Source organism: Barbatula barbatula (genome assembly GCF_947034865.1).
Source record: "Barbatula barbatula genome assembly, chromosome: 20".
NCBI lineage: Eukaryota > Metazoa > Chordata > Actinopteri > Cypriniformes > Nemacheilidae > Barbatula > Barbatula barbatula.
The window spans coordinates 19,088,234-19,109,272 of record NC_136783.1 but is presented as its reverse complement, the minus strand read 5'-3'; the positions used below and the strand labels follow the sequence as shown (position 1 = coordinate 19,109,272).

Genomic DNA, 21,039 nt, shown 5'->3' with positions numbered 1-21,039 from the left:
TTAAAGCGATCCCATCTGTGATTTTTATCTTCTTTTGGGAAGGTAGCTTGGCACCTGAGGGCAAAGTAAACCATCATCTTCCTAAACCAACTTACCAGCACCCTAATTAATTAATTTTGCTTAATGGTTTCCGTGGCCTTACTCTTTTCACGCTCATCCGATTAACACAATGCAAGAAGCCTCGATGCGATATTCCCGGAGGGCGGAAACTCGGCTCAGTGTTTCCATTACAGTTGGCGCGACAACTCCAAATGCCACTACCATTGATAACCTCCGGCTCCCAAAGGAAAGCCTGAATATGAGCCGATCGGGAAGCCCGTCCCATGCATCGGCTCCCGGATGCAATTATTCAGCCATGAATGCTGTGGCCTTTCCATGCCCTTTGGAAAACTCACCCTGACCAAATGCTCGCTGGGGTGGTGCAGTCTGGGGGCGTTGTGCATTTTAAGGTTAGTGCTTGTCGCCTGTGGTTGCCTTATTGATCCCGGGTAGCCTGGTGCTCTCTGCTTTTTAGAGATAAGGCTACAGACTCGACCCCCTCCTTATCCCATCGGGCCTGCCAGACGTACAAACACAAACACCCAATTTCTAATCCACTTGTGGGCTGGTGAAGACAGTCGGGCCTTTATTTATACCCTTTCATGCCGTCCTCGGGGTCCGCTGTTCCGATAAGCCGTGTAGGGTCGTTTTAGGGTTTTCTTGTTTGGAAGCAATCAGACGTAGACGAAGCCCTCCACCCATCACTGTCCTGACCTACATCAGCTTCATCCAGCGGAAAAACAGGAGTCATCCTGACCGACACCTTTTGTACGGGCTGAACACAGTTTTCACAAATTAATGTTTTAATGTATGTTATGGCAAATATACATTTAAAAGGCCCATGGAACTAAAAGTGCCATTTAATGTGGCTTATCCGAACACCACATTTTGATCTCCAGGGCATCTGACGCCTGTTTAACACACAAGCATTTCCTCGCGAGCGTGTACGCTCCCGTTGGCATTTAGCCACCTAAAGGACTGCTATTCCATATGGCACAGGATCTGATCTGTTTATCCTGGCTGGAGTCCTGCCTCTATTCCTGTTTCATATCTCCTCACCTTGCCTGTTGATTAAATAAACGATAACAGAGGTGGCAGGCGGTTACAAATCACCCCCCATGTATTCTCCCACCTGCCCGGCCCTCAATGTCAGCCATCACGCTCATCAATCAATCACCTCATTACCATGGTGACAGGGCCGCGGCCGATGTCGTGACAACGCATGTGGATGTACGCATGTGGTGTGGCTGCGCTGTTATTGGATGTTGTCTAATATAATTAAAGTTTTGATTGAGCGGGATTTGATTTCTGATGTCTGGAGGGTCGTGATTTGAGGCTAGATTTCACCAACGATCAGGAGTCTTGTCGAGATGCTTTTTCTAATCAAAACTCTTAACAACAGTGCAGCTAAAATATAAAGCTGTTCACAAACCGTTTTCCATTTGTGAGAAATCATTTACTCAACCTCCTTTCATTTAAACTTTCTTTATTTCTTCCGAAGGAACACAAAAGATATTTTGAAGAATGTTGTTAACTGGCACCCATTCACTTCCATCGGTTGTCCATACGGTAGAAGTAAATGGGTGCCGACGGTGTTCGGTTACCCACTTTCTTCAGTTTCTTGAGTAAAGTCATAGTTTTGTAGGTTACACATTTACTTTTTTACATGTATGCAAGTCAATTATGGGGTGTTTACACGACACTGTTCTAAAGTAAAAACTACAAACTTTTATGCATTTTGGCCGTTCATTTACGTGACAATGAAGTTTAAAAAATGCTAAAGCAAACTTTTAAAGTGCATGTTTGTGAAAACCATTGTTGACCTATTTGATGTAAAGCTACGGTAAAACAAATGGCAATTCATCTGACAAAAGTTGTTATTTTTCACTATAATTGTATTTTGACGAAAGTAAAACCATTGTTATGTTTTCCTGAGGACTGGGTGCACAGTTTAGAAATAGCCGGGAGATATCAGACAGGTGAAAACACATCACTTCTGTCATCATCAATTCTCCCTTATGTCATTCAAAACCTGTATATAACTCCTTTTCTGTGGAACACAAAATAAGATATGTCTTTTTTGTCTATAAAATGGAGTCAGTGGGGGATTTTTGTGTGAACTGTCCCTTTAAGCATTAGGTTCTGCTCATGGTTCCTCTGTGTTTTTGCGGGGTGTGTCCTCAACTTGAAGCTTTTTGAAGGAATCCGTGTTTCACCATTCCGAACAGAAACTATATTCTTAATATGTGTAAAATGAATGAGAAAAAATGAATCATTTAGAAACCGTGGTGAGGAGAAAATATCGAAGCTAAAAGTTTCCCCAAGTTGTTATGAGGAAATTCAAACACATTGCCATAACCCAGAGCACATGCAGATGTGTATCCCTTTGATATCATATTGTAATTTGTGCATTTAAAAAAAGGCACCTGCTGTGAATCAGGGTGGCACGTCAAGTTATTTCATGATTGCATTATAATGTCCTTTTAAAACATGTCTGCGCTCAAGTGCGACTGCTAGATTTGATGTATTATGAAGCATTACAAATCCATTTATTATTCATTATACACATATCTAAAGCGCCGCCGAAGTCCACACACCGCACGGTCGTATCGACGGCCTACGTTTAATCAAATACACCCCGTACTTTGAATAAGACAGTGTTGTGTTCTGACAGTCACTTTAAGAACATTTCTCGTCCTGCTCATATTTTCATTTTCTTCTGGTACATTAAGTCGCTGAAACAGAAGAGGCGTCCAGTCATCCGAGTCTGATAACAGAACGGTTAACGTTCCTTTCGCCCTGTTCTCCGTGTATAAATATGTATAATTCTGATAAGATTAATTGGATCGCCTAAGTACACAGAGAGAGAGAAAGAGGATGAGATCTTGTTCCGGCTGCTTTTGGGAAATGTGCTCCGGGCTCACCTCACACTCCCCTGCTAAAGTGCTTCATTTTTTTCCCGCTACAAACTGCCTTCAATTAAAAAAGAAAATGGCTTAGCGAAAGGTCCCGAGGAAAGGAAGCTGAGCGCGCGGCTTAGACGCACACGAGATAAATAGTCCTGTTAAAATATTAAGCATTACACCGAAGCGTTCGATACAAAATGCTCGCCTCCGTGCTACATGGAGAAAAGTATTTATTCTAAGTGTAGCCACTCACTGAATGGGCGAATCTCTTTGAATGTGAAAAACAAAGTCAAGTCTATTTTAGGGGCATGAGGATTAAAAAAACAGATGCATTTTTATCCCAACCCTGTTGAAACAGCATATGCTGGTTAGGTAGGTATTGAAGCATGGTAGCTGGTTTGTGCCTAAACCAGCTCAGGATCAGTTAAGGACCAGCTTAAACCAGCACAAACCAGCTATCATGCTTCAAAACCCACTTAATCAGCATGCTAATTTTTTCATCATGGAAATGCTAAACTTTCATGAAGCATTTCTACTTTAAAATGTAATCTTTCTCTGTGATGTAGCAAAGATGATCATAGATCATAATGTATAGTGTTGAACTACTTTAAACAATATGTATGTATAAAACTATACAAATACATTGAATCAAGTGAAGTTACTCTCCATGAAATGCATCCATGACGTGAAAATAAATAACGATTAAAACTCAGAACGCCATGTCTTGCTCAAGGCAGTAATAAGAATGATATTATTACATTCCGGCTCGTATCTCAGTTTTCGCTCAGTTTTATGAAAACAAAGTTAAAAAGCTTCAAAAGATAAAAGGCACAAATGTCTTGCTAAATTGGCATGGCATATTTAGGATGGACACGATGGTTTTGCTCATTTGTTCTTGGCAAAGCGCACCCAAGAAACACTCGCCGATGGTGAGAAATGACATACCAGTGCATGATGGTACCTGTGAATGACCATTGCACCGATTCCCATTACATTCAGAGCAAGCCTCAAGATCGATTGTTTCTGTGTCAAACTAAGATCTCGGCAGAGAGAAAAAGCTGGCTATAAACTGCCTGTACAAATGGAAGTGATGTGTCAGAACAAAGGCCTCAATATAAAATGAAGTTGTGGACGACTCTCTGTCATGATCATGTGTTTTACTCCATAAGAGACGAAATTGTCATGATAATAAAGATCTGTAGCTTACTCGGATCAGCTCGAAACATCTTCAAATGTTTTAGTATTGGCGGAAATATGAATAACGTATTTGTTGTAAAAGCAGCTCCTATTTTTGACCCTCCTTGTTATCTATAAACTGAATGCTGTATGTGTTATATCAGATTGTAAAGCATCGTTGTTTCCAGACACGGATGTTAAAGAAAAAGGTTTGGTTGTTTGTTTACTTCAGAGGGGAAAAGGTCACAGAGTTTGAGAGGTTAGCTGTTTCTCAGCAGTCTTGTGTCCTTGTGTTCTCGCGCTACATCATCAATAACCGTCAAAGTCCACTCCAACACTCAAGAACACAACAATGGAGAACGCATGAAAGTACCTGGATGTGTTCTCGATATCAAGGATGCATCGAAGGCCGGTCTCCACGAGGACACAAGTCTGTTCTTTGCGGTCTGGGATTTGAGAAACTTGCGTTCATTTGCATCGTTGCGTCAATTGTGCCATTGTTATGATACAATATGCTCAAAGAGACTTTAATGAGTTTATTCTAAAGAAAAAGTGAATCATTTATTTTAAGCGATTAACATTTTTGTGATTAGTTTCAGCCATGAATTTTTTATTTTATAGATGCAGCTTTAGTTTTATTTTAGGAAACATTGTCAGTTACGCCAAATGCTCCGGCATCATTTTCCTTCGATGTAGCTAAATTCCACCCAAACAGTCTTGGTTTTCTTTCATTATTTATCAGTTTTCAGTCCATTTTATACACTTTTCATAGATTCTGTTAGTTGAAGTTTCATGTATTTATTAAAAACATAGTTTTTAAATCAATCGTTTTTGTTGTTTCCTTTGTTTACCCTCAAAGCATTTCACATGCGTACAAGCAAATCCAACTTCAGAGCCATCTAACCTATCTCTCTCTCTCTCTCTCTCTCTCAGGCCGCAGAATGGGTCTATGATACTCTACAACAGGAAGAAGGTGAAATACAGGAAAGATGGCTACTGCTGGAAAAAGAGAAAAGACGGCAAAACCACGCGGGAGGATCACATGAAGCTAAAAGTGCAGGGAGTGGAGGTGAGAGACCGCTAGCTATTAGCAGTAAGATAACATTTCTCTACCGCAGGGATTCTCAAAGACACACGGTTAAAAGCCTCCAGCAGTCCGTCTGCTTGTGATATGAATGAAACCTGTTGTTACAGAGCCAGCATGACCGTTTTGAAATGAATTGCAAGTGTCATTATTTTTGTAATGAAATACCACGTTCACACTCTTGCTTGTACCAATGTTGCTACATTGGTGCTTCAACCTCTGAACAGTCTGGGTGAATGTATTTCACGATTATGTGGTGTGGGCAAGAGATCATGATATAGATAATGCGTGCCACACGACCTTTCCAAAATCTACCCCTCATCGTAGCGATGGCCATCCCCGTGCGGATGACTCTAATGTGTCAGCTCAGGCGTGGCCCCTTTAAATGAAGATCGTAATGAAGCATGTCTCCGGCCATCTCGTTCCCGCTCACTGACTCTAATGAAGAGAAACGAATGAAGCGGACGCACGGATGAGTGCGAGCCACTGACGTCTCCTCTGACGCTTCTCTACCTGCCCGTGGAAACGGGTCGATCTCATGAACTCTGTGCACTTGTTTCCTTTGTTTGTTGTATGTTTAGAAGGTATGTATAGGCTTTAGGGGGACTGAGTGTCCACAAAATGACCATTTTGGTGTCATTTGGTCTTTCCAAACCGGTATGACCTTATTTCTTTTGTGTTTCACAGAAGACTATCAATGCTGCTTTCAATACAATTAAAAGGGATGGGAGCAATAGTTTTCATAACTTTTCATAACAATTGGTCATGTGGACAACTTTTAAATGGAAAGTTGTGCGTGTTTTGAACATAAGATGCAAGTGCGTAAATGCTGAAATGATGTTAATTTTTTTGGTGAACTGTTCCTTTAAGACGTACTGATGTGGAGAGTTAAAGGATGACAGGCGTGAGAATTCGGTTTGGATGTCTTGTGTTTAGTTTCTTCAATGCTGGTCAATTCTCCAAATTTGTTTGACACTTTGAAAACCCGATAGAAAATGGGTGGACAGCTGATGTTGAATCAATAATCATACAAGATGTTTCTGTCCGGAGGGACTGCGGGTCGGAAGGAATGTCTCTCATTTGACCGATGATGGTTTCGCATGCACTAAAGGCCTAAAAGGGCAGGAGCGATAAGTCTTTGGGTTTATTTCTTGTTTGTGTTGTAGTTTGCTGTCCACATCATTAAATATATTGCGATGTAAATGGCAAGAACAGAATCCTGAATCATCAGCTCAAACACTTCCACAAGTATCTGGAAATTTGTATCTAATATATATAATTTGTACGATAGGCCGAGGCTATTTTAATGTGTTGAACCAATAAACACATTTCTCATTCCAATAAAGTAAAATAAGAGACGTTAAAGTACATTAGACTTGAATCAGGTTTAAATTAGTTTTATTTGGTGATCCTGTAATCCACTGAGGAGGCTTTTGGATTCTTTTTGAAGTAATGACAGAAATGCCTTCCGGCTTAAGATGGATAGAAAGTTCAAATGAAAGCGTATAAGCGTATAAAAATCTCCATTCCAAATCTCATCAGTTTTAAAGGGGGTATATTATATACATTAGATTTTTTTAAATTGTAATGATTCTTGCAAAGGATAAATCAATATTTCGTTTGGTGCGTGTTTTTGAACAGTAGTAAAAAAGTACACTTTTGTTTGTCTTCTCAATGAGTTTCTTCTTCACCGATAGGTACATTTTGGCCAATAATTGATATTTCTTTAACATTGGAAGCCGATAACCAAAATATTGGCCGATATACAATATTTCAATAATAATATACAATTCCGTAAGATTGAAACAAAAGGCAAAAAGTGGACAACTGCTTTTATTTGAAAACATTGAATGCAGAAAACAAGGTAACCATTAAGCCCGTACAGTATTTTAACTGTGAGCGGCGTGCAGCTGAAAAAGTTTAACCAGAGGAAATTATTTATGATTTATCAGCTATAATATATCGGCCGATACCGTCATGGCTGATAATTTATCGTGCATCCCTAATTTATCTTTATGCTTTTGGTAAACATTTATCCCAAGTGACTTATAGTGCATTCGATGTATACAATTTTTCTTCGGAATCAAACACAATGCTCTACCAATTCAACACTTAACATTAATTACAATTAAAACAACATTTGGTGCTGTTTACAAAACATATACATTTCAGAAAAGTAAAGTTATTGGGGCTTCATTTGAAGTGAGTGACTCCTTTAATTGATGCTCAGGTTGCTAGTATATAGTATAAGTATATAGATGGCCAAAAATGAATCTCAGGCGTTTCCTAAATTGCACCTCTTGCCCTTCAGATACCAAACACATGATCTATACAACTTTACCGTCTCTGTTTGCTGTGATAAAGACCTGAACTGTGTTACCAGCATCCACCAGAGCCACTGGTTACCTAGTGATGGCAGCAGTAGTCATGGGAACAGTAGTCACGGCGACACAGAAGATAATTGCAGTTGTTTGGTAGTTTCACTAATACGGGAAACTAAGATGATTGAACTAGGACTGAAGAAAGTGATGAAGTGTGTTTGTGTGTCATTGCTGTAATGCAAAAAAAGATATTGTTTATGTACTGCAGTAATTCAACTAATTGTAGAAATTATTGCTGTAATAGAGAATAAACGTCAGAAAACTAATTGTAGAAATGCAAGAAACTTTAAAACATCTGTACTCATAACAGTAATGACACCTTATCATAGTCTGTGTATCATCAATCTTAATGGTCTGGAAATTGTTTTATTGTCTTCATATAAAAATGTCTTATTTTTGGACATTTACCTCTGAACAGACAGGCTTTGTTAGAGGGAAAGATATTTAAGTATCACAGTAACTCAAACACGACCCACGGCTTTGTTTAATCCCATTCACTTTGTCTTTATTATCAATTTTAATATTTACGCCTAGTTTTCTGTTAAATACACGTTGTCTTGTTTTGACAGGTGACTTTTTTGACAGTCACAGTTCATCCTATTCCTTTATTCGACAGGCGAGTTTATCTTTCAAGCTTTAAAGATGCTTAATGAATCATTTCAAGGTATCGGTCTGTGCAAAGACGCACAGAACTACACTACAATATTGCGTGTCACCTTGTAGCTCATTGGTATTGTTCACATCTTAAAACTGAAAAAAAATGAATAGGAAGGGAACCAAGACGGCTTGAATTGAGCGCACATCTACACATCTGTTGTGTGTGCACACATACAAACACACAGCCGAAAGCATAAGTGTGAAGAAGGAACAGATGTGACTCATTCGTGTGCGATGCTCTCTTCGCCTGGAGACTCACAGATTAAACCAACAGGAATAAATCAGGGCTATTAGCATGGCTTCTAATGCCTGGAGAGAAGCACAGAAACATACAGACTTACATTTCTTGTGTTAGGGGCAGACAAACCCTGTCAATTAAACTCAATCTTTTTGTTTATTGAACTCATTGCCAGAAGGGCAAAGAGAGAATCGGGCCTAGGAGACTGTAATGCAAAATATAAAGAATCAAACTTCTCACATACCTTGAAAACATTAAACAGTGGATAAAGATATTGAAAACAATGTGTAAATCTGATTTCTTATCTGTATTTGTTAGGGCTGGTTGGTTTGTATTTCTGATGCGTTGTGTAGCCCCGCCCACAGTGACATTTGATTGGTCTGATGTGTTTTGACATCTGTGATTTCGTCATTTTGTGCAAAGGTTTCACACCCTAGCAAGACTGAAAAAATGATGCTGGAAACTTCATCGCACGCCTGGTTAGGAGATTTTGGAACAACTGACTAGAAGTTTCGGGGGTTTAGATTTAGCGAAGTATTGCAGCATATAAAAAGCATCTAAAAATAACTTGACTTCCAGATGAAAGCATACATATATAATACACAAACATCTGCATGCTGTCGGGTTATTGTGTTCGTGATGTGTGATGTGTTACTGTAACTCAACCAAGTTTGGCGGTGGAGATCTTGATTGTTGTCTTTTATGAATTGTTCAGAGACAGATTTTAGTATCTCTCTGTTTTTATGCTTTTTTGTAAACGCAAATTTAACCTTTTTATATATACTCACATGCATCTTAACAGGAGGAGTAAATTGTAGCATGCTGTACTATAAAACCTTTAGAATATTGCAGTATTTTCTAGTATTAACATTTATTCATTCTTTTATCCAAAGCGACTTACAAATAGGAGGTCATATAAACATTTTGTAAACACGCTAAACAGTACCTTCAGTACAAGGCCATGCTACTTGGAGTATTAAAGCTGGAGTAAGCAAAGGAGAGACTGAACAACAAGATTTGTTTTTTTAGACACACGGCAGACAGTTTTTGGTTAGTCAGATAAATGCGTAACAGGTATTTCTTGAGCTGTTTTTTGAAAGTTGTGATGGATGCTGCAGTTTGGGTGAAGGCTGGCAGCTCATTCCACCACAGGGGAACCAAATGAGTAAAGGTTTTTGCAAGCGATTTGGCGTCTCGCTGTGATGGAACAACCAGGCGTCGCTCATCTTCAGACCGAAGATGACAGGAGGGCATGTAGACCTGGAGCAAGGAGTTGAGGTAAAGGGGCGAATTTGGTGATTTAGTTCTGATCGCCAAATTCAGTGATTTAAACTTGATGCGGGCGGCATCCGGCAGCCAGTGAAGTGAAATCAGGAGGGGTGTTACATGGGTTTCTTTAAGGCTGATTGAAAACTAGATGTGCAGCTGCATTCTAGATCGTTTGCAATGGCTTGACCGCATTGGTTGGAAGGCTGGCCAGTAGAGAATTGCAGTAGCCCAGACCAAGGCAAGCTACGACAGGAACGGCCTGCTTTTCCTGATGTTGTAGAACCCGTGCGCCCATGGTAAATGGATTAATTGTAGTCTACTGTAGTAAATTATAGTAATTGTACTAAAGTATAGCATAAATACAGAAGTAAACTATAGTATTTGTAACAATAATAAATACCACCACATATGGAAGGTCGTATACTGTTTCCGGGTCCAAACACTCAAAAAGATGCTATAGGCAAACAACTAAAAATGCTAATATAAGCTCATGGCGAGCTGTAAAACTATCGGAAAACCACGATCCTAACCTTCGTAACGACATCCCCATTCTTCATAATTTATTCAAATATTAATGTCGGAGAATCCGTAAGCCTGGAGACTGTAGTGTATACTATGAGTTATAGTATACTATAGTAATGCTCCGCTAAAATATGCGATGTGAGTAAACTGTGCTCATTAACAGCTGTTTAATCTGTAGCCCCGCTTGAAATGGATTGATGCTTGGACCCAGAAACGGTATTCCTTAAATTTCACCACGCTGTGGTATATTATACTAGTTGTACTATAGTATAGTATACAAACTAAAGTATACTATAGTATTCTGTAGTTTGAATTATTGTAAATTGATAAACTGTAGAATACAATGTAGTAATCCTTAGTATTTACTAAAAAAAGTTTGTTTGTTCTAATGATAAAAACAGAGCAAATAATGTTTGATGGGTGATGGGATTGGACATTAGGAACAATTAAACATGACCTAATTGTGGTGTAGGTACCAGGTTAAACTATAGCAGGAGTACCCGGTCTCTTCAGGGCATCCGTTTTGAGACGAGGTAACTGAGCAGGTGTGTTGTTGATAGTAGCGCTCTCTCCTCTCAATGATTCTCTTCACACTCCCCTCCTCCTCGCTCTTTGCTCACATGAATTTGGATCTCACAGCAGGCAGGTGTATTGAACCCCGAATCCCCGGTGCGAAGCCTGAAGAAGAAACAGAGGCAGAAATCCAGAAAGAAACTTTGTGAATGAGTTAGACGACCGTAGAGCGGCCTCTGAGGAGAACACCGAGTGAGCCGTGTGAGGTACAGATCGGCAAAATAAAAGCGTATGGATTATTGCTGGAGCTGCTGGGAAATCCCATAGCGGGAGGAGACAAGATGGCTGCCAATGGTGCTTGGAAGCTGTCAACTTGTGTTTGTCATCGAGCTCCGTCTCTCTCTAACTCTTCTCTCTGACTTTTATGTGCTTTTTGTGAACATGAAACGGCATATTGTACATTTGTCAAAGCTAATCTCAGCCAGCTGAGGGAGTCGATGTTTCTTGAAAAGAGGAACCGCTTCCTTCAAATAATCCCAGACGGTATCCGCTCAGGCTGATGTGCTTCTCCGTGTCTTGTTAGTGCAGCATTTAAATAAACGCTAGTACGTTTCGTTTGATTGGTATAAAAGCAGACACCAATTTAGACGAATGACTCAGTGCTGCTTGAAATGTAAATTGTATAATTGTGAAATGGGTGTCAGTGATGGCATAAGAATGAATCATTTGCAAACATTGTGTGTGTGAGAGAGAGAGATTTTTATCCTCAACAACTGATCCAAAGTCAGTCCGCCAGCCAGCTGTAGAAGGCCCCGACCTCAATCCATCGAGAAGCGTCCATAGATTATTTATCTGTGCTCAAAGGACTACGTGGCTTTTGCATTATTCACAGTGTAAAAGCAAGAGAGGCAATTTGGTCGGGCGTTATGTTCAATAAGCACAGCATCAATCCTGGGCGTGACTCTGTGCTCCGGTACGGGCAGCGGGGGAAGTCAGAGACATATAAAGTTGCCTCGTGTGCATTCTGTTTGTATCTCAGCCCGTGAGTCCGATAAGACGGACGACGGACGGTGTGGTTTCCCGAGCAGAGAGATGCAATCACGACGGAGATAACCGAGGGTGGGGAAAGAATATTTTATTCGATCAATCAGAGTTGCTCTTTTGTGATGGACTCTTTGACTTGCTCTTCTGGTCTGATGTCCATTTTTTATGTCGGACCACATCTAATATTCTTGCTGAATAATCCATTTTGGGGCCAGGTGGAGGCTGGGGTTATATAACATGAATGCTAAACAGTGTACACGCACTCACCTACATATAAGTGTGTTTATTCAAACACATTCATGCGCACGCTCACACACACACACACACACACACACACACACAGGAGATGCCTTGAGACTCGATCGATACGCCTCTCTTTCCTGCAAGTAGAAGGAGCCATTGAGATCATTGTTGGCTTTCAGCCACAAGCTCTTTTATCCTTTAAAGTGTGTGTGTGTGTGTGCGTGTGTGCGCGTGCACGTGCGTGTGTGTGTGGCCTTCCAGTATCGATGTTTTGGTGTGGTATGTCATGTCTGTATTTTATTGAGCTTGTGTGTTGTGTGTTATGAATGTCGTGTGTGTCTCTGTATGAAATTGAGAGAGAGCCTGTATATTGTGTTGCGTGTGTTGCCTAGAAGAGCAACTGATACGCCTTCTGTATTTATGTGTTGTGTATTATGTATTTACATTTTGGTTTCCCATTTTACAGATGCTTTTAACTAAAGCGTCTCACGGTATATTAAAAGCAATTCATCAGATAACCAACTATACCTGCAATTCCAAGTTTTTAGAGTATAGTAAGAGTGGTACTTTTGAGTTCTTCATTGTGTTTCATTTAGGAATCATCTTTGTCTTACACGTTTTTCGTATCGTTGCTTAGGGGGAATGAAAAATTGAAAAAACAATCGATAACCAATATTTTTTATTTGGAGGCAGTTAACATATATATATTGGCCGATAAAAGATGCATATTTCTGAGCCTCAAACAAAAAACGTTATTTAAATGTTTTATGTCGTATGTATGGTTTGTTTTTGATGCCATTTTCTCCGTCTAACAAGCCTTTCCTACAGAGAGGAAAATTGAGACGCTTCACTATCTTTTCACTATGTATTTTTGTGGCATGACAGGCGAACTCAGCAGGTTACGCTTGCATTAGGTCGCTAATACCCTCCCCAACATGTGCGGTTTATTCATGGAAACGTCCGAATAAACACACGGCACGTGCAATTCAAGTCATCCAAAGACTGAACAAATGATGGAGAAAGAGAGGTTTTCTGTTTTGCTTGATACAATTTTGCACGACTGAATGATGGCTTCTGTGGTAAATATTAGGGGCTGGATTTATTAACAGCTTGCGGCAGCACAAACAGCAGCACAAACGTCTCTTTTGGTGTAAAAAATTTGAGTATTATCAATGTAATACTCACATTTTTAAATGTGCACCTACTGTCTGTATTTACTAAAAAGGCTTTTTTTGCTGACTAGCATTATTGCATATCCATTGCTATGTTTCCTCTTCGGTCACAAACATTATGGAAGGAGAGTATATAAAAGAATCAATGTTTAGTAAATCTGTCCCTAAGTGTTTGCGATGCTTTGACTGTATGCAGTTTAGCTAAAAATGCTTTATTTTTGAATAGCTTAATATTTAAGTTATCTATGTATTGCTCTATAAAGCCCATAATGCATAATATGGTTAAAACATGGTTAAAATACCTGTAAAGAGACAGACACCACATGCGATGGGTCAATGATGCAGCCATATTGGGAAGGGCAAGACTGCTGCATAAATACATACAAGTGGATGGGCACTTAAAACTATTCCCATGCAAGACAAGTGAGTTTTCACAATTATTGATTTTCTGTCAGTAAGTGGTGGTTATGTGTACTCCACGTATCGTAGACAATTGAAATTGGTTGAGAAATGTAAATTGCATTATGTCATAAAAATGTATTTCCCTCTTCACTTGTATGTGTTTTTAAAACAGTCTTTCCCTGCTCAATATGGTGGCATAGTGGACACACATTTTGGCAGCGAATGTTTTGTAAGAGTCTATGTTAGTCTATGGCGTGTCTGTTTTAGGAGCAATGAATTGAATGGTCATCCAGGATTGGAACTGTCCGTTATGTGTTTAAGCATCATGTGAGAGCCAGAGAGAGAGAGAGAGAGAGAGAGAGAGAGAGAGAGATACACAGCTCCAGGCAAACAGAAAACAATTGCTCCACTTTGGTCTGTAACCCGTTTCACCTTTAAACTGTCCATCTCTTTCACTCAATTAATTTCTGTACATTGCCTTTGGAGTGCAGGAAAAGTCTTTTTCTTGTCTTCACTTTTCACTCTAGTTTGTTTACACACCACTATTTCTCCCTCTCCCTCTGTTTTCAGTTCATTACGAAGACTCTGGATTTCTGGATTTAACACATTGAAAACACATCCGGTATCTTAGAAAACCTTTCAGACGCACAGTATAGAGCCACATGCGCAAACACAATAGCAAATCTATCCGCTTTTTACTTTCTCTTTCATTCTGTTTCATTCGTCGCTCCGCCCTCTGCCTCCCACATAAACACCTTCATTTGCATCCGTTCCAATCCACACACAACAGAAGTTGACACATGCATTTGCATACACGCCTCCCGGTTCCCCTCTCTGGTTGTCAGAGATTGTTTCTGTTGCTTAAATGTGTTTTCCTGTGATTGACTGCAGGAGTAACGGCTCAAACCCGCAGGCGCACATCCGTCCGGTTCGGTAGGCATAGGGTCGTTCCTCACATTAAGGGGTCAACTGATCTACTGACCCCAACCCACGGGTGACCTCCCATTGATCTCCGCCGTCATGGTAACCATTGATGAGTAAGGCAGGACAGTCGCATGATCGTTCAGGGTCAGGTTGAATTGTCGATGTGCTCGGTCGAGAGAGACGGTTGTCCAGAGATAAGCAGGGACAAGTGGTTCACTACCACTTACACGTCACCTGCTGTTCTGTGATTCATCTGTATCTGGTCATCAGTGGTCTGTTTGTGTTAGTTTAGTTGGGATTTGATGCCCTTGGACAAAACCCTGTCCCTCCTCGAACCCAAGCACAACGGCAGACTCGATGTGTGTAGCGTAACACCTCCTCGTGCTCCAGTTCAGCATCTGTTTGGCAGCTGATGAAGTGAGAGTCTGAACATTACAAACCTCTCTCTCTCTCTCTGCTCTAATTAAGCACGTTTTAGCTCGGCGGGCACCGGAGAACGCCAGCGTAGTCGCGTGCGTCGCCCTCTCAGCGTTCCATGGCACAGCTCGCAGACGGCGCAGGTTTACCTCCTCCCAGCTCCGAGTTTGCATAATTACCCAGGTAATTGCGGAGTAATTGGCGGCCTCACCTGCTCCCAAGATGCACCGGCATTGTTTTACCAACAGCTGGAGTTAAACCTGCGTGAGGAGAGAGAGAAACGGAGAGAGGAGTGCTTCATAAAGAAAGAGGCTGAAGATTGGCCCGCCCGGGGGACGATCACCCTCTTGTTATGAATGGAAATGTATGAAAATGCGCCCTGCCTGGAGCTGAAGAACGACAGGAAAGAGAAGCCAGGGATAGAGAAAGAAAGTTTGTGATGGTGAAAGAAATGAGGGGGAAGTAAATAAACGGGAGACAGAAAGAAGTGCAGAGACTGACTGAGACACAGTGGGTGAGAGGAGAAGAGAGATAATGTCTGTCTCGAGGGGAGAAAGCGAGGTGTCAGCCTTTGTTTCTCTCTCACTATCTATGGCTGTGGAGGAGAGGAGAGTGTTTGCTTAAAGCTCTGTGTATTATTCATTCTGTTTAATAGACTGAGCTTCTTTATAAATGCAGGCTCGCAGAGAAACCCTGTTCTTTTTAAAGGTGTAGTTCAGCCAAGAATGAATATTCTGTCAGCATTTACTCACCCGCACGTCGATGTGCTTTCTTCCGTAGAACAAAAAAGATGAGACGTGCGAGAGCCACTGACATCTGACATCAGTGATGTCGAGCATACGCAGTACATCTTGACGTGCCGTATTTGAATGAGCTATGAGCGGAATGCTGGAGGAGGGAGATTTTATTGGATAATAGAGTAAATGTAGGTTTTTTCCTGACAAGGAGATATCATATAGTTTTACATCCCGGTTTCATAGACAAGGCCTAGCTTAAGCCAGGACTAGGCCTATGCCTTAGAAAAACACAGTGCTGATGTGCATACTGAGACGAAACAATGGCACTGATACATTTTAAGATATGTCAAGGAAAGTTATTTTCGGTTAATATTGAATTGAAGTATACATTTTAGTCTAGGACTAGCCTTAAGTCCGGTCTGTGAAACCAGGCCTATATGGTTTAGGAATATAGCACACAAGTTGTGCAGATGTAAAAAAGGGTTACCAATATCAAAAGTAATATTGGTAACCCTTTTTCGATGGAAGATTATTAAACTCTTTTTATTTTGGAATAACTCACATGGGTTACAATTCACATCAGAATATTAAGAGAATTAAGATTATAGGGTTAATAGTAAGTAATATTTAAATTTTTTAAATCGTCAAACCATATTTAAGAGAAACATTTATTTTCATCTATGTATTTATTTGATCATTATTTAGAAAGTAATATTTACATTTAGGGGTGGTTTCCCGTTCAGGGTTTAAGACTAGTCCTAGACTCAAGTAAATGTCAGAGCTGTCTAACCTGAAAACTACTTAATACACACCTCTTCGGCGAATACTTGACAAACATATGAAAAAAATATATAATAATAATTATAATAAAAACCTACACTAACCCTCTTCTCTCAACAGGTCTTGTTCTGGCTTTTGTTGAAACAAGTAACTTGTATCAGCACCTATTGTACTATTGCTCTTTGTATGACATATGGCTTATTGCTCCCCGAACTCTTTGTAAGTCGCTTTGGATAAAAGCGTCTGCTAAATGTCTACATTTTACTGTAAAATGTAAATGTAAAACAACTTGCTTTGACATATCCTAAAAAACATCCATCGTGCCATCGTTTTGCCTTAAAATGCACACAAGTAATGTTTTTTGTGTGCCATGTTTGTAAAAACTACTTAAATGTCCTCATTTTACCAAGGCCTAGTCCTGTTATTAGAGAAAACCCTTTGTTGGGAACCACCCCTTAATGTTTATTTATTTATTTGAAAGTAAGTTTAGTTTAGTTTAGTTTAGTTCAGTTCAGTTCAGTTCAGTTCAGTTCAGTTCAGTTCAGTTTAGTTTACAATAACAAATTGTCAGATTGTTAGATTATAAAAGAATGAGATGGAGAGATCTTACAGTTCCTAACAGTCCAGATGGAATAACACCTTGAGCTTTGGTGGCATGGACTCGTCGGGGCTCTTGATGTCCTTGTGTTTTCACATTTAAATGAAAACACCTCCTACACAGCGGGCTGCATCAAAATGAAGTTTCGACAAACCCTCATTACAACATGCAACAGATTTTTGCAGTTACCTACACATTGACCGTGATTTTGCCAAGTAGTACCTGAATAAACATCCATCCCAGCATTCATATATCAGCTGATTAGATTCTAAAGTGGGGTCGGGTTTAAGTTTAAGGCTCTACATCATTCTTATGAAATATAATCTGCCTCAGATTGTTTTCTGTAATGGTGCTTTGCGATGATGCTTATTGGGTAGAGCTCTATATTGAATTTCATAGGTATTCTCTTAGCATTTGGGTTTGGTAAGAGTTTCTTTGAAAGGAATGTCTTGCTTGCCAAAGATTTATACATAGTTCATATTTTACTATATATATAAACCACCAAAAAATGTTATAAAACTGAAGGTGCTACATGGTGCCATAGAAGGACCATTTTTGCTGTACAGTTCAATAAAGAATTTTTTATATTATATATGAATTGTGTATATATTTATTTATGTTTGTACTGTGCTAGTAAAAAAGGTTATTTACACTAAATAAATATTTAAGAAACAATTGGTTCTGTGGGGAACCAAAAATGGTTCCTCTATGGCATCATGTTTTTTTGCAATTTGTTTGTAGCACCTGCATTTTTAAGCTTGACCCACCAAATCAAGTTTTGAAACGTTTCCACGTTTTACAAAACATTTGTATTATTTGTAACATTTTTCAAACATTTATGCGATCATGATTCCATCATTTGACCGCTAGTGCATGCTCACATATTCATCCCGTAACATTCATTGGCAGAACGTATTCACTGCGCTGCCGGCTGCATGAATTTTTGCTTATTCATGACTTTCGCTTTGGTGGTTTTACGCGAAACATGTGGTTTATGGCCGAGCTAATAGGACGCAACACGCAGATGCGAGGAAGGACGCAGAAAATCTCAGTCAAGGTCGTTACTCCTATTAACTGCTGTTGATTCCTTTGCAACATCCGACAGAATTATAGAGTGAGGTGTAATGTGAGACAGCCCACATCTCCCCAGCTGCTCGTTACATCTCATGGATACACACACGAGACGACCGTCACACACACACATGCTCAGCACGTCTGGAGGAATTGTGCTGTCTGGTTGTGGCACAGCAGCATCTGCTGGTGAGAAACATGCATAGAGATGAAGTCCTCTGTGAACTGAGGGTCAGGTGCTGTTTTTACACACATCAACACAAACACAGATCTGGTCCTCTTATACACGCACATCTGCACATCACTGGGTCTACTGAGTTTCATGCTTTTGGTTTCGTGTGGCCAGGTGTGTGCGGATGGTGGATGTGCCCATCAGAGCCCTCCGGGGGGTCATGAGAAAGAAAAAACTTTCTTGCTGAATTGATTCCTAAACTGAGACAGAAAAACTGCCAAGGGCAGCACACCTTCATGCGGAGCGGAAAGGTGAGGATTTTATACGGTTTGGGGTAAATGTAAGCGCTTATATGAGTTCAGCGGACAAACGTTATTTGTAGTTTGGCTGTGTCGGGAACTATCTTGCTAGTTCCATCAAAAAAGAAAGAAATTGTGGTTGCATTTTTGCTTACTGTATACATCCATAACTCTGCTCTGTTTTTAGTCTTTCGAAGTTATGTCTGCAACTGCATAGTCACGGGATCATATTTATATATCCAAATATAAATGTGTAATGTGTTTGCAAGATAATTTTGGGGGCGTTTATTTGTTATTGTTCTATCAAAAATACCCAGAACAGATATACGGTGCAAAAATAATCTTCTATATTATGGTACATTTTTAAGTTTTTCTGTAAATATTTTGCCTTGTTGTAGAGAGGTTTCATATTAAGACCATCTTTCTTTCAAGAACGAAAAGATACATGTTGGGATTTGACCCAAGTGAAGTCTTGCGCCGCCTGCTGACCTTCGAAGTATTTAACTAATGAAAATGATTTTGTTATTTATTCACCCTTATGTCATTCCAAACCAATATGACTTTCTTTCTTCTGCAGAACACAAAAGAGAAGAACGTTGGTAACCAGATAACATTGACCCTCGTTGACTTCAATTGTATGGACACAAAACCACAGGGACGTGTCTTTAAAATATCTTCTTTAGTGTTCCACAGAAGACACTGTCGGATGCAGGTTTTGAATGACATGAGGGTAAATAGATTTTAGTCCATCCAAGTGTGGAAAGAGTTGTTTGACAAACGCTGTCCTTGATTTAAGGACAGTATTTTACCCATAATCCCTCAGGGTCCCCCTTCTCACAGCGCCTACAGTCATCGTCACAACTTCCTGGCGATTGCCGCCCGTCTGCAAACTTTAGCAGTGTCGGACGAAATTTTGAAAAGGCCAGCAAATCTGTGTTAGGAAAGAGAGAGTGCCTGACCTTTCGGAAAGACGATACCTGTTTCCCTGTTCTCTCCGTTTTCACAGTCTCGTTCTATCTCTGTCTCTCTCTCTCATTCCCCTAACATCACACCCGCCCCCCACCGAAATTCAATCTCATTTTGAACATGCTTCGATTGGAGTCGCGCTTGATGTATCTCTGGTCGCCAAACAAGAGCGAGCGTCTCACTGTTTGTATTTCCACTGTGATTCATTTACCGTGTCATGTTACGCCGTCCCTTTTTATGCTAATGCACTTGTCAGAGTCTATTTTAGCTCCGACGATGGCATTTGTTTTGCGTCGGCCCCGTTTAAGCAAATGCGCAAGTTTTGCATTTCGATGTAAAGTGGTTTCTATCGCCTTCGGAAGAAATGGCAGTTGAGAAGGCATTTGGAAAGCTCATAAAGGCGGAATATGTAATGCGTGTAGTTTTTCTCACTCTCCCCCCTTTCTGTCTCGCGCGCGTTTGAAAGCGATCCAGTTGGCTCGGATGTAATTGAATCTTAGCCGTCTGGCCCAGAAAAGCTACGTGCAGAAGTTTAGTTCTGTCCCATTTTGCTGTGATGATGTGTGTCTCTGCCTTCTTCTGGAGTGCTGGGACTCGTTGCAAAGGCTCGTGGGATAGATTGTCCTTACGGACGTCGGCCTCTGGTCATTGTAGATGTATTATTATAGAATACTATCAGACAAGTCCTGTGAAACTGAAACATCCGTGTTGTGTTATTATGTCAAGAAAAGGCTTTAATTCTCTCTCTCTCTCTCATACCAGACACCTCGACCGTCCTCTTTTCTCGTAAAACGATACTTCTCCGGCCATAAATGCATGTTAATTTCTCACTGTGCTGTGATGGTCCATATCTGAGATTTATGCGACTAGTTTATGACAAGCAGCGGCCCTGACATACATTTATGGAAATAATTTCAGTTGTTTTAAAGCTGAAGGAGTTTTGTCTCAGATGTTTCTCTTAAAATTGCTTTGGAGAAATTAAAACAGAAACAATTGAGACGATTGTTAAAATATAGAGTATGGAGGTGTAAAAGGATATATAATAATCTGGATTTTGGATCAATTTGATGAGAAATGTTTGATTGCATATAGAGATCGCCAATAATATCAATTGCAGGTTGACAAATCTGAGCTCAGTCTGAGACACTTTTGAGACATTCGTGTGATTTCTGTCACTTTTTCTAAGGACAAATATCTGAGAAGCAGGGAAAGTTCATTTTCATACAGAAGTCAAAAACAGCCCGATTAATTTGAAGGGTCAGAACTTGGATAATGTTAATGTAAAGCTAAATTACTTCTGTTTTCTGGTGCGTGAAACTTCGTCTAAAGTTATACAAGTGGACTTCAGGGAAAACTTTCCCCAAGTGTGTGTTGGATGATGTTCGCTGCACATTCTCTCTGAATATTCATGAAGGTCGCTAAAGCTCTT

The 21,039-nt window shown here is 40.2% G+C and overlaps 1 protein-coding gene across 1 annotated transcript in view; it reads left to right on the top strand.

The window, feature by feature from the left end:
- camta1b (calmodulin binding transcription activator 1b) overlaps positions 1–21,039 on the top strand; it is a gene marked incomplete at its 3' end in the record, with an annotated part of 228,930 nt that overhangs the window by 147,638 nt on the left and 60,253 nt on the right. Inside the window, exon 5 of the mRNA XM_079482727.1 lies at positions 5,055–5,190. Within this exon, the coding sequence (XP_079338853.1) occupies positions 5,055–5,190 (136 nt within the window). The remainder of the gene's footprint in view (positions 1–5,054; positions 5,191–21,039) is intronic.